Here is a 26,677-nt window from a genome sequence, read left to right on the forward strand (position 1 = left end):
TTTAATAATTCTTTATTTTTGTTCAGTCAACAGCTTGCTCATAAAAAAGATAATTATATGGTATATCTCTTGAGGCATTATTTGTATAAAATGTATTTGATGCTCGTCAAGAAATGTGTACCGTACAAAAAAGTAAATCCCTTGTGAAACAATTTAAGATCTGAAAATAAAACAGACATTTGATCATTTTTCAAAGGAGTTTACATGCATAGTTTTAGCACTCTGAGGCCACATCAATTGTATTGCGTCTTTTTATAAAAATGTAAGCAGCGCACAGTAACGCAGTATGTTGAAATTAGACTGAATTGATGCTGCACAAAAACATCTTTGTACACAGTGTGTGCAGAACAATGGGAATATTAAAAAATAATGAAAAGCAATAATTTAAATTTCAATAATGAATAGATCCAAAAATCTGCAGATCAAGACCTGAAATACAAAACTAAAGTGAACTTCAAAGGCATTCATGCTTGCACCATACAGCGTTTAGGGTTCTATGAAGGAGCGGTTTGATATTTTGTGAAGCACACTTATTTACTTTCTTGTCGGGAATAAGATGAGAAGAGTAAATCGCTGGAGCCTGCTGCCGCTTAGCTTAGCATAAAGGCTGGAAACGTATTGCAATACACAATAAGATATTGCATGTTAATTAGTGAGCTTCAGTGCTGGTAGGCAGATTGTGTTACCTTTATGCAAAGCAAGGCTAGCTGTTCCCTACTGTTTCCAGTCGTTATGCTATGCTATGCTAAGCGGCTGCTGGCTCCATATTTACCATAAAGACGTAAGAGTGCTATCGATCTTCTCATCCAACTCTCGGGCAAGGTAGCGTATTTCCCACAATGTCAAACTATCCCTGTCAGGAAAAATCTACTTCCACTGAACACCAACATCAACGTGATGCAGTTTGGAAGAATCAGTTGCAGCATTCAGTTCATAATAAACATCAAAACAAATGCATAATCTTCAACACATTCATTAATGCCATCCAGTGTCTCTAAAACATTGTGGTTTGGGAAAATTGGTTTGATCATAATCTTACACACAAAATAACGACACTTCAAACTCAACAGTTACATTCTGTACATTGTATTCCCTGCGCTTGATCAAGTTCGATATGTATCTAATGCAGCTTTCGCTTGTTAAAATATGGAACGACGGTAAACAGCTTGGGGGAAAATAAGTCATCCAGTGTTACTCCAGCACATAAAAGCTAAATATTACATTGCAGCATTGGTCATTTGTTTCCCCTGCGACTGATAACGTCTGTACAGCATACTGACTTTTCTTCAAGAAAGAAAAAAGCATCTTATGTTTCATTGACTCTTAAACAGCACACTGAATCCAAGGATGTGCTGGCCTTATGTACCCAAAATCATATATGCATTTTTGCACAGTAGTACCCTCTTATGACAATAACCCCACATACAATATAATCTTCCTTGTGGCTTAAAAACAAAACATCAGCTAAAGCTTGAGAACAAAGGACTGCTTGGAATTATGAGTGACTTTCATCAGAAAGATTTCTTTTCTTGCATACATCTCATTTGGATGGTCCTGCATCTGTGCCCTACTGTGGTGTTTCCACAATGCCAAACAATGCTTTCATCACAGCAATATCAGGGAATTAGTGAAACTTTAAAGCCTGCGTGTATGTGTAGCCTTAGTGGGGGGTGTGATCATACATGGGGAACATCGACTTCCGAGTTTTCGGAGGCGGAGGGGGAGGCTTGCTCTCAACTTTCATTGGTAGCGGAGGAGTAAACTGTGGGGAAAGAGAGAAGTTCATGTTAGGACTTCAAATAAAAATAATAAAAACAGAATATTTTAACATTTACACGCCATCAAATATGCATTAGGAAGGGGTTTTTTTTTTTTCTCTAACCAGATGTACCTCTGAAGGGAACCCGGGGTTGTCAATCTCGTGCGGGTGTTTCTTCGGAGGCATGGGTGGGGGGGTCCCTGGGGTGTCTATGGTATTGACATCATTGTCACTGAGAAGCGATGAATAACCTACCGCAGGAGAGAAGAAAGAAAAGCATTTCAGACCGCATGCATCTGTGAATATATGTGTGTGTGAGTGTGTGTGTGTGTGTGTGTGTGTGACCTGATTAGGGCTCATGACCAAACTGTGCTGACACAAAGTTAGTCTGCAAGGTATTCTTCCTTTTCTGTGTGCAAGGCATATTTTTAAGTGAAACCAAAATGATGGCATGCAATGCAGTGTTTGTCAGAGCGGTGGTGTTTTTGCGACATACTGGAGCTGCGTGGTGTGCGAGGTGTGTGTGGAGAGGCCGGTAGGGGGCTGAGAGGGTTAGACAAGCTGAGCTGGGATGAAACGCCATGGAACAAGGAGAGGGTAAGCCGTCGGTCCCCTAATTGTAAACTCTTGGGTCTCTGCTGCTTCTCTGGAGGAGTCTGGAATGAACACAGGAAAGCAAAGATGTAGACTTCCTGATAAAATAGTAAAATGGAGCTACTCCCAATTCACAACTGAGTAACAGAAACTATGGTCTTGTAAAGAGATTATACAATTACCTGAGGGGAAGTGTGCTGTCACGGAAATGAAAATAGCAGAACATACATACATATATATATTTATATATATATGTATATATATATATGTAAATAACACCTGGACATGAGGCCTTACCTCATCTGCATCTGACTGCCTCTCCAGTAGGACCTGGGATTTGCTGACGCTCCATTCCTTCCTGTTTTTTCTAGCAATCCTGTTGTCCTCCTCCGAACGGGACAAAACCGAGGCCCTGCGATCGCTGGGACGGGACAACAAGGAACTGCTTGTGAATAATCAGGGGCGGAGAAAGAGATGCAGAGAGAAGTACAACCATAAAGTCATTTTGATTTGAAAAAAAATCCGCATTTGAAGGAACCAGTCTCTGTTGTGATGGCAACAGAATGACAAGGGGAAAGGTAGACAAAAGGAAGCAAGGAGTTAGGAGAGGATGCGGGGGACTGACTCTTGGAAGGAAATGCAGGAGGGTCCATCGGAGGATGCAGAGCCGCTGGAGAGGCCTGAGGAGGCATTGGAGAGGGTTGAGACAGTAGACATGCGACGCAGGGTGGAGGACAGGATGTAGGGCATCACTGCAGAGCCCACGCGACTCTTCTTCCTCTCAGTGAGAGAGCAGGGCTGGGACACACACAAATGGGATTAAGCATCAACAGGGAACCTTGGCAGAGGAGGAGCACAATGACAGGCAAAACCTGGGTCGCAATGGACTGGCTAAAGGAAGATTTATGGTCCTGCGCTGATATTACGTACACTCTGCTTTGAATGAGAAGCGTTTGATAGGAAGGCAAGAGGGCCAATAGCTTACGTTGGCACCCTCTTACATTAAATTGAGTTTGCGGCTGGCAACGCACCAAGGTTATGACGCCGTAATGCTTCTCCACTTTCTCCCGAAGGTCTTGAAAGCAAGTAACCAGACGGTTGTGCAAGGGCTTCAGCTGCTCAGTCGTCTTCTCCCCGTGGAGGCGAATCCCATCTGCCAAGAGAGGGACCTAGAGGGGAAGAGGGGCACTTAAGGATTGCAAAACATGTTCTGCTTTGAGGCCAGTGTCAATGACAATGATGGCGGAAGGATTTACCTGCAGGGCGATGAGCTGTTTAAGGACGTCAATGCTCTCCTGGTCCTCTGGGTGCTCTTGGATGTAGGTGTCTATGAAGAATGCCTGAAGAGGATGACAACAGGATGAAAATTGGGCAGCTTTTGAAGGAAACTCTGCTGCAAGCAACAATGAACAGGTTTCCACAGCAAAGAGGCCACTGCGGGTCCCGTATGAATACAACTTTGTAGCTCAAAACAGGCTTGAGGCCATTAAAGAAAACATGATTTACACATTGTCTAGTTAAACTAAATAAAGTCAAACCTTCTCATAGTTGGAGAAGCCGCCCATGACAGCGGGGTCAACAATGCCGCTGAGCATCATGGATAGTGGGTTGATGGACAACGAGCGATCGCAGGCCTGCTGTTGCACGAGGTTACTCAGCTTTTCATTGGCCATCTCCATGGTCTCTATGGCGTTCGCCAAAGGACTGATCTCCTCCTGCACATCAGGATCGTAATCAATTATAAAAACAATAATTTACATTTTTTGTATGTTTCAGCATCAAGTTGGCTTCTTACCACCGAGACGGATTTGACTTCAAACCATTTCAGAATCCCTGGGAAGCGATAGGCTGTAATGTACGTTGTTCTGTCGATCCACATGGTCTGTAGGGCAGAATAAATACCAATAAAGTATGAAAGGGTGACATTTTAATGCCTTTATTGATCTTCAGAATGAGGCATGTGCAGACACTGGGTTGTTTATTATTTTCTATTATTATTTATGGGTGTGTGTGCTTACACATATCAGCTTAGTACTTTGAAGTAAATTTAAAAATTGCTCACTGCAAATTCATTGTCTGGATCCTTTTCACCTTTCCTGAAGGGCCTGGAATACTTGAACTGGTCCACTTCATTGGTTCTGTAATAGCTGCAAAAGAACAGGGAAGGACAGCGGTGACATAGCAGTTTGACTAGAGAACTATAAATCCAAAAGATGTTCACGAGACGATAAATCAGCCTTTAAGTGTTCAGTCACGCACTTTAATATCTGCTCTGGAACCCCCTTATCTTTAAACTGGAGCGGCACGGTGAGAACAGGCTTGACAGTAAAGCACTGGATGTCTGTGAAGTTCAGCTAAGGATAAGACCAGGAATAGTGTGAAGAAGCAGACAAAGCAAAGTTGCATTGATTAGGATTATATTTCTGCATCTGTAATTGTCCAACAAGTCGACTGCCATTCCATCAGCTCTGTCTCACTCTTTACCGAGTACACAGCCGTGAACAATGCTGACTTCAGCATGCAAACGTGATTACAATGAAAATGTTAACGTGCCGATATTTAGCAGGTTTAATGTTTTCCATGTTTAACATCAATAGAACATTTTAATGTAGCATTGTAGCATGCTAACATTTTCCGATTAGCAACAAAAAACTGCTAAAAGATGATGTGAGTGTCATTATTTTTGCAATATTTCTCATATTTTTCTGATGATGGCACTAGATGAAAAGTTCCAGGTCGGTTTTTGGGACACAAATGTGTATATAAAATGTCATAACAATTCATCTAGTAGTAGTCAAGATAGTGCACATGAAACCAAAAATGTTAACCTCGCTGGATTCCCTTGAGCTATGCTTGCTTAAGAAACAAACAGCTTTTGTGTGGCTTATTATAATGAGATAAGGATACGCTGTCCCGAGGAGTTGCTGATGTCATCTCCAGGGGGCGCTGTGCTGGTCATCCTTGCTGCATTGGGGAACTGAGAGAGCAGCTTTAAGCTGAAGTCTTCAAGCCACTCGTACTCCTTGCCTCGGTAGATGAACATCTTGTTCTGTAGCACAACATTTCAGTGAAAACACAAGCAATGACACACAAAAAATAGCCTAAATTACAATCAAGCTTATTTTCCATGAATACGTGAGAGGTGTGCTTATGCAGCGCCGTGACAGGACTGTATGTTTTCGGCTTCATCGACATTATTGCACAAAAAAAGCCAGATCATTACATGAGCACCGTGCAAGTCTTTATTTATTGAAATAGGAAATCATTTCCTCACCCTGAGGAAAGAAGGGAATCCAAGGCCATAATATCCCACAGCAAAGTACTCTGGCTGTGGCCGCATTGCATGCATTATATTTTCATAGAACCCGGCTTGCTTTTTCTGTGAGAGAGGACAAAGGAGATGGTAAGACTGGAATCCATACACAGTGTGTTGTAAATAGTCCGTTAGTGGTTAAAAAAGGCATTCATAATATATGGATTCCAATAACACCTTCAAAATACGAATGTGGTTACGATCGTTTTTTTCAGTAATTATGAGAAAAGATAACTGGAGCACCGTCGGACTGAATACTGAGATACTTTATAAGTCGATTCTTCATAACAGATCAAAACTCCACAGAATCAGCAGACACAATTGTGGTTTACCCATGAGTAAACATATCTCTTCTCCATCTCAACCAAGGGCACTCAGCCTTGTACAAGCTGGAACACAATTCTTGTCCACTATGACCCATCAGACGAATTTCAATAATCTTAATGAGGTATTATAAAATAAAATAATTTCGGTTGTTTTCATAGCAGTGTATACAGCATCCCTTTTTCAGAGGTTTTAGGAGCATTTGTTTGTGAGGCTGAATTACTATTCCCGCGTCCTCTTACCAGCAGCTGGCTCAGCTCCATGAAGTCAAACATGTGGCTCTCGTGCATCTTGGCCAACTGCTTGCCCAGCTCAATGGCCTTCTCCCACATCTGAAAAGACATGTGCATTGCTCACTTAAAAGGGGACATAAAACAAAAACACAACAACACAGGAGCACAGGCTACACTTTGCCATCTGGCTCCTCTGCGAAACTCCCACCTCACCACCTCGGGGGAGCCAGTGAGAGATTTGAATACTGACACAACATAGCGCTTAAGTAACTTCCCCACCAGTTTCACAATGCTGACTTCTATGGCAATCTGGCCTTTTGTCACCAGTTCACGTGCGGTGGCAGTTCATACTGACCTTGCCCTTGTCCAAATAACATATCATCTCCTGGATGAGCCTCTCTTTCAGCTCCTGTTGGGTCCAGACATGCTGCCCATCTCCAGGTATCAGATGAGGCGCGCAGGGTTTGTCAGACCACTGGGGAAACAAATGACCAAATTCAACTTGCAGGTGAATATTTAGGAGCAGGTAGTACAAGCAAGGGTTAAATAGCTCAAACACAAAAAGAATCTGATCTTTATAAAGGTGAAAAAAAGACATGAAGGTGTCAGAGACCTCCAGTAAATCAGCATGTAGTAGCAGAGTGTAGGAGGCCTCCGTGTAGTTCTCACAGTCCAGGTGCAAATCTCGCAGCTTGTACAAGTACCTGGTTACAAGAGCACATTAGTGAGACACAGTGACCCCTTTGGTCCAGGGATCAGATGCTCCGTGTCTCTTTCCGACTCACCGGATGTAAATGTCTTCCCTCTTTTTTTCTTTGTAGAAATTCTACAAGAGAAAAACATCTTAATTGCATACTCTTGAAAACATTTACTCTGAAGCACAGGTCATTGCTTTGTGTGCATGCACAAACGGTGTTAAGCCTTTTGTAAATAGAGGCACAGGGCATACCAGCACATTGACAGTGCAGCTCATGCGGTGCTCGGGGCTTTCGTCATGCGTTATGGTGCGGTAGGCCAGGAGATTCTCCAGCAGGCTGCTCAGCAGCAGAGCCAGCTCCTCTCCTGACTGCGACAGGTATCTGTGCCGTCTGCAGTGTTCCAGCAGCCTGCACATACAAACAAACTATTTAGCTACAGTGCAGCTAGCTGTAAAGGGCTATTTCTAGTTTATCAGTATTCCAAACGCCTGTCTTTCCTTAAAATATGTTTTCTGCAATTTTTTGAGATAGTAAAATCTGGTCTCTATTGATCTCTATTAATCGATTGATTAGAGGTTGCTTACTGTTCTAACATACTGTCTTGTCCTTTATGCCTCCTTGAGGACTTTTTGAAAAACACAATCACAAATGCCTTTGTTGTATTTTAGAAGCACTCCTATGTGAATTCCTCATCACACAGAATAGACACATTTGTACGACAGAAATGGATAGCTTGAAGTCGGGTTGTGTGAAGTACTTGTCCATAGTCAGTGTGTTACCTACAGTAGATGGCGTTCGGAGAAACAGACAGGAGTACCAGCACAAAAGCAAAGAAAAGGCACCAGCTAAAATATTGAACCATAAACAATATTTTTCTGGGTGTCTAAAGTACATTTTGCTGCTGCCCCTGTCCACAGCAATGCATTGTTTCCTTGCCAGTACTCCTGTCAGCCTATCCAAACTAAGGTTGTGCTGGTCGTCATCTACTGTAGGTGATATACTGCCTATGGATAAGTATCTCATGCAACCCCACTTCAAAACATCTGAAATATCCCTTTAAACAACTTTACGAGTTAAGAAAAACATTCAATTCTGCATCACGTTTTCTCCAGCAGGACTTTGTACTGCTCATCCCCTCGGCCTCCTTCCACCTCTTGGTCCAATTTTGTTATCAGCTCGTTCTCAAACTGTAAAGATAAGAGGGGAATAAAAAAAGGACACATCATCATACTCATTGCATGTGGTCATACTCATTGCATGTGGTCATACTCATTGCATGTGGTCATACTCATTGCATGTGGTCATACTCATTGCATGTGGTCATACTCATTGCATGTGGTCATACTCATTGCATGTGGTCATACTCATTGCATGTGGTCATACTCAGCCTGAGAGCGGCTTCAGTTGAATTGTTGCCCCAAGTTCTCCCACACAACTTCCCTTCTCCGTTCTCTACACTGGCTCCCTGTAAGAGCTCACATCCAGTTTAAGACTCTGGTGCTCGCCTACAGGGCAGTGAAAGGAACAGCTCCTTCCTATCTCCAGGCCGTGGTCACACCCTACACCCCCGCCCGACCACTTCGCTCTGCTGCCTCGGGGCAGATCGGTTTCCCCGTCGCTCAGAGGTCCCTACGGCTGTTTTCTGTCCTGGCCCCACAGTGGTGGCATTAACTCCCCACTGACGTCAGGACAGCAGAGTTGCTGCCCATCTTTCGGTGCAGGCTGAAAACTCACCTCTTCAAGAAGGCCTACCCTGAGCCTTCCACTCAGCACTGATTGTATTCATACTAGTTTGCTGCACTTATTGTATTCGTTTGTTTCTGCACTGTACTATTGCTCTGGTTTATGCTCTTAGATGCTTGTTCAAAAAAGGAGATGCACTTATGACTTCTGGTGACCAGCAGTTCTCTTGAATACACTTATTGTAAGTCGCTTTGGATAAAAGCGTCTGCTAAATGACTGTAATGTAATGAATTCAAACCAAACTGAAATTCTGAGGTAGCTTTTTACCGTTTCAAACGTGCGTCCGGGGTTGAAGTTGTGCTCACACTGCATCATATCAAAGAAGATGGGGATAGTGGCTTTCCTCAGTTCTGGCTCCGGCACTAGGGTGACCTCCAGAATGGGCCCGACCATGGCTGGGATGAACTCCATTTTCTGGGGGCCTGAGGGACAACGAAACATTATCACACAGAAATATCATAGTGTGATTGGAGAAGGCAATAAGCTGCATCGTCATTTCTCAACAAACAGAGGACAAATCTAATAATGTGGTAAACAAAACAAGAACACACTGCGAAACCGGACAATAAAAAATATTGTCTTGTTATTCCCCTTTCATTACTGGCAGCCACTGAATAAACAATGCCACAAACTCCATGATAATAGCAGCATTATCAGATGGTGCAAAATACTCACCGAGATTGTACCACATATCTCTGATCTTAAACCCAATAGTCTTCCTCATGTCTCCATATCTGTGGCAAATTTAAATCAAAGGACTGTTAAATTAAGTTCTCTCTATTTAAATTATCTTTTTGATGAATTGTAAATGATCTCACTTGTTCAGTATCTTATTTCGTTTCTCTTGAGAGAAGGATTCCAGCTGCAGTGTCTTGTGGGTAAGGAACGCCACAGTCAAATGAAAGTAGTTATTCCACAGCTGCGAGGGGAGCAGGGTTTTCAAATATTAATACCATAATTACCTTCTCATAACACTAGCTTTTGATTTAGTGTTAAATAAGAAATGTAACCTCTACCCAGGCGGGGGAGGACGAAGACACACCTGGAGTTGAAAATGTGCCTGGTCCAAAAAATACATGTTGAGGACATCCGAGTACTGGTTGATGGCCCTCAGGAAGACCTGCATCTGCACAAGGTTCATGATCATCCAGTCAGCGGGGAAGACGTCTCCCATGAGGTCCTTAAACATGATGAATGTCTCCATGAGGAAGTCCTGAGGGACGCACGGGAATACAATATTTACTGCAAGCGTATGCACACTGTCGCTTTATCCAAACTAAGCAAATCTAAAGCAGCGCTGCCACATGTCAGGCACGCATTATGCTCCACTGGCATAGCGGGGACCAACTGACATCCCCATCATGTCACTCCAGTCCGTTCATGAAATGCTTATAATCAATATTCCCTTTAGGAGCAGTAAGTGGCCTGGGTGGTACAATGTCTGTTATTGATGGGATCTTTCAGGACAAGATGTAGCCAACAGGGGAGGAACCAGGACACTTACAATGATATCCTGTCTTGTCTTGAAGGTGCTGATGTAGTGGGCGTAATGCATGTCATCCATTTGCTTCAGGATGGCCGTCATGCAGGCAAGATATTGGCCCTGCAGCAGAGGAGTCAACGATCACTCACATGATATCACACGCTTCTTCTTGCATTTGTGCTATTGATGTGTTTTGCTATGACTCTTAAAAGATTGATGAAGCAGTATGTTTGGTTTGGTCGATGAAATGAATGCTGAGGACGTAGTCGTCAAGGACATATTTCAGCTGCAACACCAAAGTTGTGTCTTACAATGAGAGGGGAGGATCTCTCCATGCTGATGACAGTGCGATTAACCCTGCGGAGTAGCCGCTCCATTATCAGCTGAACGTGCCCTCTGGTTGGACCCTGCACAGACAGAACAGCCTCAGGTACAATTTCCAGCTGAAACAAAGCGACACAGACCTGCGTCAAAGTATCAAACATGTCATGCTACCAGCCTCTAATGGGATGGGATGGGATATGTACGGTAATTCCTCCAGCACGCTCTGGGTCTGCCCCGGGGCTTCCTTCCAGTTGGACTGCCCCAGAAAACCTCAAAAAAGAGGCCCGAATCACCTCAACTGGTTCTTTTTCATGCACAACAGCAGCAATCTTACTCTGAGGTCCCCACAGAGGTCTGAGCTCTCTACCTCAGTCAGCCAGGGTGAGCGCAGCCACCCTGTGGAGGAAACTCATTTTGGCTGCTTATACTCACAATACCAAGCTGATGTGTTTTCCTGTGTACCGACCCTTTAAACAAATACACTCTGTGTGTTTAAAGGTGAAGTCTGACTCCTCACCACGTCCTTGCGGTCCAAGTTGTCCAACACTGTGCTGAGCAGTTGGGCACAGGCCTCGTGGTCTGGTTTACAAGAGTGGTCGTCCAGCTGCCCACTCAACTGATCAGTAACAAGTGGCAGAAGCACATCTCGACAATCTGCAGCAACAGAGCAGAGAAAAACTGTCCTGATTGGATCACACAGCACATTTCCTTCGAATAGAGCTGATCTCACAAACTTGTAGGTGTGATGCAGAGCGTTCTTTTCCCCTTCATCTTGTGTGAAATGTCATTATGTGGTTTTCAAGCCTCGAGGACTCCTACCTGACTGCCTGAAAAGGTCACTCTCCACCATTTTACACATGCAGCCCAGCTTCTGACGCACGAGCTGAGAGTCAGGAATGCTCTCAATGAACTTCGCTAGGAGAACGCTGAGAAGAGAACGCAAAGAAAACAGGCAAAAGAGCAGCTGTGACAATTTGAAGGGTATTCACATTTCACATCGAGTAATTATTGTCACGAAGGACTAATGAGCAGCATATATGACAGGTTGATGTTACAGCAGCAAGAATTGAGAATAACGCCTCCTTGACTCAGAAGTAAATCTTATAATTTGCACTGAGCCAGGCAATTATCATTTCCTGCTGTGAAAAAGCCTCTGGAGAGTTACCTGAGCTCCACGGGATCAAACACAGTCTGGATGTCATTAATGATGCTGGGGAGGTATTTCAATATTGCTCCCTGAAAAAGCAAAGAATCAAGTCTCATCAGACTGAAGCACAGGGATGTTTTTTATTCTCTCGTAAAACAAGCTTTTCTTCACCTTAGAGACTGCCAACAGGGAGCCCACACTTCTTTTACAAGTCATTTGTAAAACCTTTCAATAACCTCTCCATAACACATGACCACAGCTGCACTACTGCAGCCATTCACAACGCTAAAACTGACCTGCTCCATTTTACTTTTACTTTCAAGCTACAAAATTATAAATTGGGGAATTCTTTGGAATGTTTCCGCATGCATTTCAGTTGTAAAATACAAAAAAAACTTCTTCTGGGCACACACTTCAACTTACTTTGATCTTCACTCCCTCGTCCAGCGGTCTGTCCATGAGAGTGTTGAAAGACAGGAAAAGGTTGCGAATGGAGTTGAAGAAAGCGTCCCCATCCTCACTGCTCCCATAGAATCTGAGAATAAAGGCCAGGCATTGCATCAAAGGAAGTCATCCTTATAACATGAGAGGGAAAAGTGGATTATTGTGCAGGGAGCGCCTCTGATACCTGAGGTAAAGGACCCGGGACTGTACAATAAACCTGAACAGGTACTTGAGAGCTTTGAGGGCTGCGTAGAGCCTCTCGGATAAGGCGGGCTCCTCGGCGTGGCCCACGTAGTAGTTAAGCACCTTCGTTAGCTTCCTGAGAAAATGAATGAGTCAGGCGTCAAAGTAATTTGGGCGTGGGTGGAGAAGAAGAGCAAAAGGTCGACTAAAAATAAACGGTGTGAAGGGGCGTAAGCGATCAAAGGTGGGAAATACAGAATGCAGACTCACATGTAAGCCAAAGTGGCACTGAAGTGCTTGTTGATGTAGGTTTCCAGGACCGGATTGAAGTGCTGGAATTTGATATCGCCAATAAGTGTGATTATAAATACCTGGTCGTAGACAAGAGGAGGAAACAGAATTAGAGCAACGTCCAAGTTAAAAGAGCATATACTGAATATCAGTGAATCCCAACCACATTTTACTTGTGACCCATTAAAGTTATAATCCACATGCAAAATCTATTATAATATCAAACCCCATTTTTGATGCTATCTATGGTCTGTTTTTGTTCAGCAACTCACATCACATCACTCACTGACCCTGTGGCCTGAAAAATAAAACTAACCAAGGCATCAAACACCAGAGTATCATAGGTGTCCTTCTCTGAGGTCTCCATCATGATGTTGAACAAGGCATCAAGAGTGTCCTGGAGAAACTGTGCAGAGAACAGAAAGCGGTTACAAAAGTGCCGTTAAAAAGGACATCGTACAACATATAGGAACTATTGCAGCACATTGCATATTCAGTGCAGCGGAACCCACTTTGACAATGTCCCCCCCCTCGACCTCCATCAGCCTCTGCAGAATCTGGTCCAGATCTTCAGGGTTAGACCGCCAGTTCAACAAGCCGAGTAAATCCACTGGAAAAACACGCCAGAACACATTCAGCAGGAGCAACACTTCCTCTGACACAACATCAGTTAACAATATTGTGGTTAAAGCCTAAAATGTCAATCTGAACCTAATTAGATCGACATCAATCATCATCCACACATATCAGCAACATATTAGGAACAAAGGTCATCTTAATTAATTTCAAGGCAATCTAGGGGGAGGAAATGACGGTGGCACTGCACCCCTTTATCTGTAGAATCTGTTTCATTTCATAAAGACGACTTGTGACAGGACATCTTTTAAGTATCACAAAGACAGAGCCTGGACGATTGGGACAAATAGAAATGTCTCCCTACGGTACCGTTCTGCGTGAGTTTAGTGGAGCAGGTGAGCGTGGCGATCTGGAAGCTGTCTTTAGTCACAGGAATCACTCCTGAATGGTGGAACTGCTTCCCCGTTTGCTTCTCCTTTTCCGCCACTTCAGCCCAAGTCGCTGGCAAGGTGAGGTAAACCTTTGCATCCTCTGTCTTTTTCACATCAACCTACGAAATTCATAAAATGGAGAATGAATCATGAAGGCTATTGATCGGTGGAGATCTAATCTCATATTTATTGATTGAGGAGAGATTTGTACATAATCCATCTACCCACTGTCAGCTATTCAAGACACCCATTTTGGTGTAATTAGATCAAAACCATCTCATGCTTATTTTAAAGATCGGTGCAGCGAATCAAATTTCATGCAAAACCACAACCCTGCAGCGGTACCTTATAGACGATGAGTTCATGCCTGCCGTCTTTCAGCGTGGTCCCATCTCTTCTCATGAGCCGGTCGAAGGCCATACCGAAAGGCTTCTCCGATTTGTCCCGAGCTGAAGGATACACAGAACCATAAGATTGGAATAGACCCACTGACAGTCACTGTAGCTGTATTTAACACGGTGGCAGGATTACACGGGGGTGTTTGTCATACAAATAAGACACAGTCACTCACAGTCCTGGGAGGATCGGTGTCGAAACATCACCTTCAGGTGACAGCGGCAGACGTCTTCAATTGGAATTGTCACCTTGCAGGAAGGAAAGAAAAGGCCGGGGAATGAATGTGAATACAGGATTATACATACAGAAGCCATGCTCTCTGATTTGTATGAGTAGCACACCCTGTGTCAATATCTTCCCTGCAAGATGAATTCATTGAAGAACTAATTAAACACGAGATATCATGGTCAAAGCACTGGGCTGCACACGTGGGTCCTTGACATGAGCTTACCTTCACCGTTTCGTTCCAACAAGGCTGCTTCACCTGATAGTAAATGACAGATTTGTACTCTGTGATGCCATCATAACCGGCCCCAGGAAATATCACTTTCTACAGAAACAGAGGAAAAGAGATTAGTTTGCATGATAGGAACTAAAGCACTAAATACAACGTACAGTTTAAGCTGGTGTCATGCCATTCGTTTTGCAGGTATTTAGTCAAAAACATAAGACAAGTGGGAATTTTGATCCGATGATGGAGCTAAAGGAAATATCTGGCAATCACAAGTCAAAGAGACACATGAATGTTAGACATTTCACCTAAAACCACAAATGTCAACCTCCTGGAAAAGCCAGGGGAAAAGTCAGGGATCCCCAAAGTCAGGAGGATTCATAATCTCAAGTCAAACAAAACGTCATGGGACCAAAGTGGTGGACCAACAATATCGCTAGCCCGGCTAAAAAATACAGCGTTCAAAGTAGAATTACAAGAGTTGTTATAAGGTGATGGTTGCAGAGTTGGTCACATAAGGCTTAATTAGAAACAAATGAAGATGAAGCGATGCATTCACAAGTCTGTTTTACCTCCATGGAATTGCCTTCATCGTCGTGCACAGTCAGTATGACCTCTACATTTTTCGGGGTCTTCTTTTTACCACGGTCAAACTCTCCCTGCAGCAATGTTACGTAAATATCATTCCTCACGATTCCTGGAGAAAGGACAACAGCTGATCAGGCGGATGTGCTGAGAATTCATAAACCCATGTCACGGCTTTGTGAGCAATTCAAATGAACGTGACCGCGGTGTTTGTAGAGCAATGCCCACCTGGGAGGATGATTTCCGGAAAGCCCATTTTCCTCACGATAGCAGTGCTGCGGTCAACAAAGTGGGGGTAGTCCTTCCTGACTTGGGCAAGGTCTCCTGGGAGGAGCTTCAGGGTCACAAACAGCCCTGTCCGCAAACATGTAAAGAAATTCAATGAGGCAGACACCAAAACGGACCCACCCTGTAGACCTCTCGCACATCATTTTATTCCCCTCAAAACAGAGTGTTCCCCTCTGACATCACAGGGGAACACTCTGTCTTTGAGCACTTCATTTTACCCTGGCCTTTGTGATTGACCTCCCGCGTCGCGATGACTTTGTTGAAGACAGCAGTGAGCGGCTCGTTCTCTCCTATGACTCGAGACGGGATGAGCGGAGACATGATGAGCTGCCTCTGACGGATGTAGGTTTCCATAGCTATCCTGAGAGAAAAGCATCAGGACGAGTTCAGGAAACAGGTGTTAGGAAACGTGTCTGACAGGTGACAAACAAATGGACAGGGGCGCTGCAATATGATAATCATCATACAGGGACAATATGAATGGATTGATGTGGTAGCAGTGTTTCAAAAAATGTGCTTTAGCAACTGAGAAAAGCTGTCAAATAAAGTGTTCTGTTGTTCTTTTAATCTTAGAAAGATACACTTTTCTATTGTTCATTGGGAAATTAATTTAGCATGACATTCCTTTTTTTTTATTTGTGATCATCCCGTACATGATTAGCAGTGGCAAATAAGTCATTCAGTGCTAATGAAATATAAATTGATTCGTCATGGCTAGAGAGCTTCACAGGTTGTTCTGTGATACAATTTGTCCTTTGTAGGGAACACACTTGGAGAATTAGCATTTATTGAAGAGCAGAGAATTGGATGTCCAGGAAACGTCACTTTTACTCAGGAAACTATGTGCAAACAGAAACTATGCTTTAGTCTGGATTATTAGCTCTCAAGATACAAAATGAGGCCTTTGTATTTCAGGTTAGAAAAAAAACTATTCTATCCAACAAAAACTTTTTGGTCTCTACCTCCTCAGGAAGACACAGTGCACTGTGACACAGTGAGAAGAGGCACGTAGAGGTAAAAATGTGGTTTAGATGTCAAGTATCAGTCAAGATATTTCTGGGGCTCTTCTACCCCCATTCTGCAGGTGCTATGAAAATGTCTTTGAGAAGAGCTCCATTTTTTTCACATCTGTCCTTGAAAAAGATGTACCACAGTAAGCAAACACAACTCAAGGCTTGTTCAAGTTTTTTTTCTGTCATTTTTGTTTGACATTAGAAAACAAGGTCGGGTCCGTTATCAGTATAAGAAGTGCGACACCGTCTAAAAGACTCACTGCTGAAAGGGGATGAAATGCTGTTTGTCCTCGTCGTCTGTTTTGCCATGGGCGATATCTGTTACGTCCATCACTGCAATGACAAGAGAGCGTCACAGTAAGGCAGCAGACTGTTGTCAAAGATAAGCTAATTCACCAGATGCAATGCCTTTTTTTTTGTTTGTTCAAAAGCAACAGCAAAACAGGAATGCACTAGTTTTGATAGTTCCTCTACCTGTAAAACAGAAGCTGAGCAAGGTGTTGGCTCTCCCTCACCTGTTGCCTGGCAAGACAGTCAGCCAGCATAGCACAACATATTGAGGGTTCTTGATCTCCTTCTTGCAAATGCCTTTGAATTGATTATTCCACCCAGCTTTTTTTCCAAAAGTGATTTTGAAATTATTTCTTTCCTGGATAAGAAAAATGGGACTTCTGAGTGAAGCGTACTCTGGTTTCAGTCCATTTGCTGGAACACCAGAGGAAACCATTCCTCATCAAATCCACTAATGATCCGGCCAAAAACAAAAAGACAGGCGCTAAACCAATTTCCACCGACTCCTTTGCCAAGGCAGAGTGGAGGCATTTTCTGGGTCAAGAAGCAGGTGTTCTCATTTGATTTGGCACACGGATCCTTCATTTTCACACCTCCACGGAACTATTCATGCAACTATAGCACCATGAAGGAGTGGCGTTCAGTTTGTTGTGTCGACTTTTGTAACAAATATAAGGCCATTTGAAAAGCAGCTCACCAGCCACACCAAATGGTCTCCTCAGTCCTCCAGTGTGTTTCTTGCCCTCTTTGAGCTCCATGCTGCCCACTCTGATGATCTGACACACCAAGAAGACCCGCTGCCTCATCAAGTCACTGCTGCTCAGGTCCTGGATGCAAAGGACAACCATAAAGATGATTTATTATGGCATATTAAGTGATAAGGTGCATTACATACAGAAGGCAGCCTGTTATTATGTGCAAATACAGGATGAAAGCATGTAATAAACCCTTAAACATATCACTTTCCAGCATCTTTATGTGTTCATTTATCTGGATCTTTTTCCAGTCAAATGAGTCTTGACTTGTGTGCGTTGAGGAAGTTAATATAATGATTCAATTTCAGCTCTTTGCGCTGATGAATGTGGTTTCATCACATTCTGAACCACTATTCCTGGTCGCACACGTGCAGATTAACACAATGCCGTGTTCGGATGGAACTACTGACTGTGTCGACGTAACCCGTCAACATAAACAGCAGCAACATAATGGAGGCAATCGTATTCAAATTTTCAAAGATGTGCCGTGAATATGAGCTATTCAGTAAAAACTTTCAGAAAATTAAGAACGATTCGGGAGCAAATTGTCTTCTTTGTCACAGAATCCAGGCAGCATTTGGATTGTTCAAATCTGAAGCAGGGGGAATACAGTCAGCGGCCTGGGACTCAGTTACCGTGAATAGAGCCGGCAGGTTGTTGAGTTTTTCAATTTCTTTAGGCATCCCCATACTGTCCCAGCGCACCAGGAAGTTCTCACTGCATGAATTGAAATAAGAATCACAGTTAGATATCATATTATCTAAAGGCATCAGGAGAAATACAAAAATAGCTAATGTGAAAACTTTGCATTATTTTATCTGTCTTACCAGATCAAATCCAAAGTGTCAAGAGAATTCAAAGATGAGTGCATATGTTGAATAGCAGTAATGTGAGAATCCGTTGATCCCTATAGACCTTTCTCAAAGCAGACAGGTAATGCTTGGCAATTACTAAAAGAAATGCAGCCATCATTAATGGTGTTACGTCCCTGGATGAAAAGTCAAAGCTATGACCAGTCTGCGTTCAAGGGGCGGGACTTAGCAATGAGGTCAGTTGTGGAATTAGGAGAAAAGTGAGGAGCAAACCTGATGAATTCAGACTGGTCGGGGTCATACAGAGACATGAGGAGCTCAGCATCTTCTCCGATGTTGCACACAAAGTTCTTCAGGTTCATGAGTAGACTGTAGGTGTGTACTGTACTGAACATGGTCTGACCCCTCATTTCCAGGTTTTGTTGCCGCGTCTGCAGAAAAGCAAAGACCCAGGCATCGCATGGACACAGATATTATTTGAAATGAATCACTATTTTTGGGGAAAATGGTGACTGATAGTATGACTAAATCAAAATATCCTGCCTTCTCTTCTTGTATCCTGTCATCGACACTGCGTGAAGCGGTCTCGTGTGCCCGGAACAGACTGACCGTACTGGTCAAGTCAGGATCCAGCGTGTTTCCTGCTTCATCTCGCACCACCAGGTCCAACCCCAGAATCCTGAGCAGCACAGAGGATCAAACAGTGTCCATTGAGTTTACGGACACAATAAAACCTTACAATGGTGTCTACGTCACAAGGAAATTCACTGCAGTACAAGAAGGCAGCAGGATTCATACCGGTTTCCGTAATCAATCTTTGCTGTGACTTTCTTTCTGAGCTCCACGAGGTCATCCTTGGGCAGCGTTCCCGACACTATCTGAGATCGATATTCGATGAGGCTGTAGGCCATCTGCTGAACACCCCTGAACAGGATCGTCTTGTTCGCCTGTCAAATAAAGATGTACACACTTATATATATATCCTTCAGAGGTATGGAGCAAAACAAAAATGAGTCAAAGTAAAGTGAATTCGATTCGGATTGAGTGTGCTAGAAACTTGAGAGGAGAGAGGCAAACCACACATACCACGTACAGGTTCTGCCATATCTGTGCCCATTCCCTCAGAGTTGCACCGAGCTCCTGCACCAGGGGCAAGTCCGCTGGAATAATTATTTCCTTTTGGCTACCAGCCACAAGGAGAGAATAACAAGACACTGGAAAAGTGGCTCATCGCTCACAGATCATGTCACATAATGTGGACAGACTCAAGTGCATTTCTAATACATGATAAATAGTTGGATGGTTTCCCTACACAGCCAAGAAGAGCATTACTGAATCTTCACTTATGGTAATTACAAGTGCACTGCTACGTTATTGGAAAATGACAAGGCGGGGCGGCAAACCAAAAGCAAAGTGGATTATCATCATGATCATATGTTTACTGATATGTGATCTCACCCTGTTCCCTCAACCGTCGCCTCCTTTAAGTGGATGTAGGAAGACGGGAAAATGCCCTGAGGAAACAATGAGGCAAAATCAGTATGCATACATAACAGCACTGGTTATAGGATAATAGAGAGCTAATGATGTTCCTACCTTCTGGGATTTCTTGCGTAGCCTGTAGCCCCTATACCAGCCTGAGGAAATATTATTAACAGAGAAACATGTGACAGTGAGGGAGAGGCAGGGGACCAGACAGGAGTGATGGCGGCCCATCCTGTCAGGAGGACAGTGCTGTAGACTAATTGGCATTACTATGCATAGCACGTCGAGCGCAGGTTAGTTCAACATTTCATTTCAGTTCCTGTGGCAGCTTGCTTTAGAGAAGTAAAAGAGGGATGTGTCAGGGCCTGTTGTGTGTTCAGGCTCGCTCACCTTCCAATTTCTCAAGTATGTGCACCGTGTCCCCCACCTGAAGACACAGCTCCTGCTCCCCACTGGGCTCATAATTGTAGATTGCTGAGGGACAAAGTAGGACCATGTCATTTTGACAAAAACACAAAACATTCAATGAACACTGTCAACAAAAGAAAAGACTTCGGCAGACAGTTTGAATGATGAGTTTGTTCCTATACTCACGGTCCAGTGGGTTAAGAAAAACCATCAAATCCCTATTCAATCACTCACTGCACAGAGGAGCAAGTCTGTTTTTAAAAAAAGGTTCTGGATCAGAGGTTTTCAGTTTCTGAAGAAAGCAATTCACCCTCGTCACAGAACCTGGACTCGCAAGCAAAGAGGATCTTCATCTTTGATTTATTCCTCATCTTACCGCCGTTTGAAACAGCAGGCTGAATAAGTGTGCAGCCGGCCTGTGTGACTCAAACCTTTAAAGCCTTTTGACGATTCTTAATGAAATCAGATGCCCTGAGGCAGTGTTACAGTAAATGGACAGTGCTGGAGCAGACAACTTCAGAGTAAAAGAACAAAGAGGAGCGATGGCATCACATCCTCTATATATCTGATATCATCATACCACTGTGGCCTTTGGTCAATAGTTACAATCTGCAGGTTGTGTTCCTGCCAACTGGCTCACCTGCGAGCCCTTCCCTTCACTTGTATTAACCAAACAGCTTTCCTAGAGGCTCTCCTTTTCCAACTCTCTTACCAGGACACACAAGGGAGGGCTCAAACAAGAATACGTCTGTGCATGCACAGACACAAACACACACACACCTATGTACACACACACACAAGCACACACACAACCGCACAGAAATTGCAAAAGAGAAACCTTGGCAAACAATACTGTAGCAAAGGTCTGTGTCTTGACTTGAGAGAGCCGCCGCAACAGCAAGCAGCCTCTCTTGGAGTCAGATAGAGGAACTATGAGCTGAACTCTGCCCTGACTTGCATGGTGATCATGCTTGTTGCTGGAGGCTAGATTTTACAGCACGCTTCAACTGGCTCGGCTTATCGCACCTCAGTCTGAATACCAAAACTTGAGAAAACACTAAATGTAGCTCAACCTTTCTCTCTCCATGACGACCTCCTCATGGACAGATTTTTACAGCTTTCCATAACACACAGTTGCCCGGGCAGAAATCTCTCCACAGGGAATCCTGCATTTTTAAGTTAAGACTGCGTTTGTGTAACTATAGCTCATGGAGCTCTTAGACCCAGGCCGGCTATGTTAGGATATCACCTGCACAGTTTTCACATGAATGACGCCTTTCTGTGAGAGATGGGTTCAGAAATAATACCAAAGACTCTTTTCTTGCTTTGTTTTTTTCCCTCCTTGAATAAAAATGTTGATTTCTGCACATCACAGTTTTGGTATCTCTTCTGACCAAACAAACAGAAAGCCCAGGCCTTGAGAGCTAACAGAAGCATCCTGTGTGGTTTAAAAAAACAAGCTACTGACACACGCTGTGAATTTGTTTTCACCAAGAAACGATTTGTGAAGCCGGAGGAATATTGAATGAAACGCTGGAGAAATGACGTCTGCCTCTCGTCATGCCCAAGAGTGACAATGGTCCCTTCACCAACTTGAAGCGTGGCAACATGCCAATGGCAGGCACCGGGCTGAGCGCATTGCGATGCCCCACTGTCTGAACTAAAAGCAACAGTTCACCGCTCAGCTGTGCAACTCCGAGACACCGCAGCTTCCTCTCAAATGCTCAGCCTGAAGCCGCTGAGGCCAATTTCAGAAAAAAAGCCTCAATCTGTGTATAGGTGCAAGTTAATGTGCATAGTAATGTTAAATCAAAGTCAGCCCGATTCACTCGAAACGATTTATCATGGAAGTGGATTCGCAAACAGTTAAAGAACACCACGCCTGAAGAGTTTGAGCAGCTGCTGGCAGCTCATCAAAGTCAACACGTTTCAATGAGAATCCTTTGTTGTCGTCACTGACTGGATGTGAAAGCAAAACATAAATAACTATTCCAACTTATGGACACGATAAGACACACACACACAAACAATATGATGCGAGATAGAGCCTAGCAATCAGTCTTTGAATTCGGATTAAAGGAAAAACCTTCAATCACGAAGGGAATAAAATCATAGAGCCAGAAACAAGCTCTGATTTAACAAGCCATCATTTTAGCTATACAGTGCAGCTTGTAAGCAAAACATGTGACCTACTAAACAGAGAAATCACCACACCAGAAACGAGCAGTATTTTAGTTTCAAATCAATGAAAGGCAGAAAGTATATTTGTTATGAATTCCTAATTGTCTTCAGTAAGTTCAGCTACCATTCAGTGATTTTCATATATCTCTTGTAAAACTGGTGATGAAATAAAAGAAAGTCTATTAAACTTGGTTTTTTGAACCGGTTCCCCTCAGGCAGGACGTTTCCAAACATTAAGGCTTCAGTAGAAAACCCTTTTGCCTCCCGTCTGCTGTCTAGACAGCCTGAGACGATCTGTAGCTCTTAAAAGTGTGCTCCAGCTAATAACTCCTTATAGGTTATCCATAAATCAGAAAGCTAATTCTTGAGTTCAAAGCTAATGGTGCAAAAGGGATAGAAGTAGACCATCATCTTTTAATTCTGGTTAAAAGCTTGCTGCCAAGAGAATTACAATTGCCTTGCCTGAAGGAGAAAAGCACCAATGTCTTCCTCCAGGTTCCTAAAGAACTACTCTGAAATGATGTGTCCGAGTTTAAAAAGTCACGACTGACCATCCAACCATCTGGTCAGTCCATCAGAACACTGTCAATGCTTATCATACTGCCAGCGATCAGATATGGCAAGACCACCAAACTGGGATGTTTTGATCGCGATGTATGGAGGCCGCAAATCTCAACAGCTTTAGGTTTGTTTTGGTAATAAGACGCCCACACAGCACGAAACACAACTCTAAGCTCTTGATCATTTTAAGGAAAGCTTTTTGTTATTTATTGCATAATGTTACAAAGTTGAAGTTGTGGTACTTGAAAACCCCTTTTCACACAACCACAGTGAGTGCAAGCATAAGTCAGTCTTTATGGCTTCGGTGGCTTGAATGGCAGTTCCCTGAAGAAAACTTCAAGGTCATTATAGAAGGCAGTAGTGCTGCTAGTGTCATTGCAATTATTATGAGTACATTATTGTACAACATAAGCACACAACATGTACACTCCACAGCTTTGCTGCAATGGATCAAATGTGGTCAACACAACCAACTAAATATTTCAGTCCCCCGCAACTCAAAAATGTGTTTTGCTTATTGGATGCTGAGTTTGGCACTGAGTTGACAAAGTGTACATACAAGCAGGATTTAGGGCATCACAACTTGTTTGGGAGCCAATCATGGCCCAATGTTTAGCCTACTTCAGTGACTCCCTGTAGAGACCCTAAAGGCTTTATAACGTGTCTTGTTGCAGAGTACCTCAACAGTGTTCTACAACACCTGTTAACACACTTGATGTGTAAAATCAGTGGACTTCCACTTTAACTTCCTGGATTACTGTTATTCGACAAGGGCATCAGTTGACCACCAATGTGTAACGTTGTTCATGTACACGATCAATAAAAATAGCTTCATCTAGTTTAGTGCTTCTCTTAAGGACGTAAAAATTAGCACGCTATCTATAATGGTGTCACGAATTCACCATTAAAGATTGTGTTGATATCTTAAGCCCCATTTTATCCGCATTTCCCTATTAGCTCGCGAGATATACCGGTAATTGATATTGTCAGAGACCTTGCAACTCTTCGTTCATCTCAAAATGTAGTTGCCTGTATTTGAGCACGGCCTAGGTTGGCTAATCGGATTAACAAATGTAAGACCTTGTACAGGGTCCGATGGCATTTTAAGGATTACAGTGTTAGTGACTCCTGCCCCGTTTCTGAGGCGAATGGCAAAGTGTACACAATCACACAGAGCAACACTTTTGAACGCCACACTGGGAACTAAAAAGATTAACGCACAAAAAAAGAAAATAAATCCTCAACGGCAGCTGCTATCACAAGGTCATACCCAAGTGGGAAGTGTTTAAGCAGCACAGCAATCCATGCCCACCTGCATTCTGTGGCTTAAAAATGTTTTGGCCACAACAGAGCACACAACACTTTCTTTAAAGATAAAGCCGGGAGAGGATTCAGGTTAGAGCGAGGCACGATTCACACATACTCCAGACCGACGCCATACAAAAGGTGCATTCACTAGAGCCACACATGCAGGGTTTTCCTCTTGTCCATCGCATCTACTGCACACCAGGAACCACTGTCTGTAAAAGAGTCTGTGGCACAGATTTAGCGGTGAGTCAGTGCCGGTGACCAGCCAACCTGTGCTGACGATTTCAGTCATTACAGTAAACCTGAATGGAATTTCTCATAGAGACTATAAGTCGTGCGGATTTGCCTTCAGGGCGTGGAGGACTACCTGATAGCATGAACATGCATGCAGTGAGCCCACAAACACACACACACACTCATAAATGTGAGGGGGCCACACCTTATTGCAAGTTGTAGAACACAAAAAAAATGTGCTTTATAGCCTCAAAAGACAGACAGTTAAGGGTGAGTGTAACTAAGCAACACTGACAGTGTCTATGTAAATGCTGCTCTCTTATCTGACATGCATTCAGTCGCAGCAGTGGCTCCCATGTGGGGCCCTACAGGAGTCCTCGCGGGTGGGTTTCAGGGGACCCGCCAGCAGCAAAATGAGGATTCATTTACGAGTCAGCTCAGCGAGGTTCAGCACAAGAATGACTGGAATGCTCATTGAACTCTTGGCTCTTTTCCATTTTTCCTCACCACCTATTATGGACAGTTACACAAGTAATTTCTTACTGCACTCCAACCAAACATCTAGAGTCCCCGGGACAACAAGGAAGGTGAATATCGAGTTCTCGGTCACATTAAAAAACAACAAAAAGTCTGCAAAAACCCAGAAGGGCTTCGGTTCCGATACCCGCCATGTATCAACAACAGCTAAAGTCTCCAACAACTTGTGTTTCACGACTTCAGAGTGTCCATTCCCTTGAAGTTTATTTGGGAGTTCACTCGGCGAGCTTTCCACCAGCAAAACACACGGAGAGCTACATATGAGAACTTACCGACTCCGTACTTCTCTTTTTTAGTAGGGATCCAGCGGGTCATTTCGGGGGAAGAAGTAAAGCTGAAAGAATAAATAACTATATACAATTGTCAAACGAGGACGGGCGGTGCACTCCTGCTCGTCTCGATGTCTACAGTTCCGCCATCATGACTTGTAAACGGGGAGGGGAGAGGAGGGCGCACACGGCTGGGAGACGAGAGGAGAGGATAGGCGTGAACTATCCCAAACTTAACTACCCCCACAACAACAACACGAGTCCCGCACACTGACGCTACACCACAGACACTCGTTTCATTACCCTCCAGGAAGCTCGTCCGTGAGGCTGTTTAATTTGCCCTAGACACCAGTCAATCGATAACTGTAGCGGTAGCCATTCCTCATCAATCCTCAAATGAACATAAATTGGATTCAGGGAAATTATAATGAGACTGACCTGTCCCTGGCTTTGCTTCAAGGACTCCTGATGTGGTTTTAGAACCACTGGCACACAATTTGACAATCTAGAAGAGAATAATTAATTGAAACCAGAGTTATAAATCACCGATGTGTCATAAATAAATGATTTGCAGGTTATTGTTTTCATTTGAAATGAGATTGAATCGCAAACTCCATACTGCTCCTCACATTGACTGGTTGAAATGAGACAGTGAGCATAAATGTACTCAACCTGCTGGGACTTAATCTAGTCATACTCGCATAAAGCTGGATTTGTAGTTACTGTGCATACTATAACTGTTCATAAAAGCAAATGGACGTATGACCAAAACAATGGAATTAAACTTGTCCATCAATGAGGATATTGACTTTAATTAAAATGTAATTTCAACAAGGCCAGTATGTCACAAATAACGCCCACCACCACCCTAAATACCTGCACAGTGAAGTCATTTACAGCTGCTGGCTGAAATCTGGTAGCCCACTTAGCCTTTTGTTCGCCCAACATGCTTGCGCGCGTGTGTGTGTGTGTGTGTGTGTGTGTGTGCGTGCGTGCGTGCGTGTGTGTGTGTGTGTGTTTTCTGCTGTTGCTGTCAGCCAAATGGTGCTGTCAATAATGTTCAGCCATCCAATGCTTTTGTTCTTTGGCAGGGTGATGTCCATTTTTCCCCCCATCTATTGTGATGTGGGTGCATTAAAACACAGCTTAGTGGATTATAACACACAGTCTGATTGACATATATTATTTACTCTTATTATTTTACAAAGGACAGAGCTGTTGAACATATGACAACTCCAAAATAGCATACTATAAACACGCAAAAATACATTTTTAAAAAGATTATGCCTTTAGGTAATAACATTTTTTAATTGATGCCTTTTTCACCACACAATAGTGAAGTTACACAGAAGCATAAATATATGATACTTTAAAATTTGTTTTCAAACCCAGTGTATTTAATGTTTGCTGTTTGTTTGACAAACCTCACAAAGCTCAAGGATTCCAACACATTGGCAAGCTCAACCCTGACAATCGTGTATTTTGCAGCTATATGTAGAATTTCCAAGGTTATAGCTTTGACTGTTCCACATGATTATTGTGACCTATTTCTGTCTGGGC

At 43.3% G+C, this 26,677-nt stretch overlaps 1 protein-coding gene across 2 annotated transcripts; it reads right to left on the reverse strand.

Moving 5' to 3' along the window:
- Window positions 1–25,262, reverse strand: dock5 (dedicator of cytokinesis 5). 2 transcript variants are annotated; one of them, XM_079269554.1, is made up of 51 exons: window positions 25,121–25,262; window positions 20,010–20,093; window positions 19,731–19,771; window positions 19,593–19,648; window positions 19,221–19,317; window positions 18,933–19,081; window positions 18,678–18,813; window positions 18,408–18,565; window positions 17,958–18,039; window positions 17,265–17,394; window positions 16,537–16,609; window positions 15,482–15,624; window positions 15,204–15,329; window positions 14,963–15,087; window positions 14,391–14,489; window positions 14,115–14,187; window positions 13,889–13,992; window positions 13,482–13,662; window positions 13,049–13,146; window positions 12,853–12,942; window positions 12,516–12,616; window positions 12,247–12,381; window positions 12,042–12,153; window positions 11,637–11,707; window positions 11,291–11,397; window positions 10,989–11,125; window positions 10,459–10,554; window positions 10,169–10,267; window positions 9,707–9,877; window positions 9,483–9,583; window positions 9,340–9,398; window positions 8,932–9,086; window positions 8,023–8,108; window positions 7,173–7,329; window positions 7,009–7,049; window positions 6,837–6,927; window positions 6,579–6,698; window positions 6,233–6,322; window positions 5,628–5,732; window positions 5,261–5,402; window positions 4,613–4,694; window positions 4,416–4,500; window positions 4,149–4,235; window positions 3,892–4,068; window positions 3,610–3,693; window positions 3,385–3,522; window positions 2,979–3,151; window positions 2,651–2,774; window positions 2,256–2,415; window positions 1,892–2,010; window positions 1–1,762 (listed from the first exon to the last, which is right to left on the reverse strand). In XM_079269554.1, exons 1-51 carry the CDS (start codon window positions 25,161–25,163, stop codon window positions 1,661–1,663), a joined length of 5,595 nt encoding a protein of 1,864 aa, XP_079125680.1. In that variant the 5' UTR covers window positions 25,164–25,262; the 3' UTR covers window positions 1–1,660. The 2 variants fall into 2 exon arrangements, with proteins under 2 accessions (XP_079125680.1, XP_079125679.1); XM_079269553.1 differs by having other exon boundaries at window positions 2,651–2,795.
- Between the last annotated feature and the right edge of the window lie 1,415 nt (window positions 25,263–26,677).

The sequence above is a fragment of the Melanostigma gelatinosum genome (assembly GCF_949748355.1).
Source record: "Melanostigma gelatinosum genome assembly, chromosome: 6".
Taxonomy (NCBI): Eukaryota; Metazoa; Chordata; class Actinopteri; order Perciformes; family Zoarcidae; genus Melanostigma; species Melanostigma gelatinosum.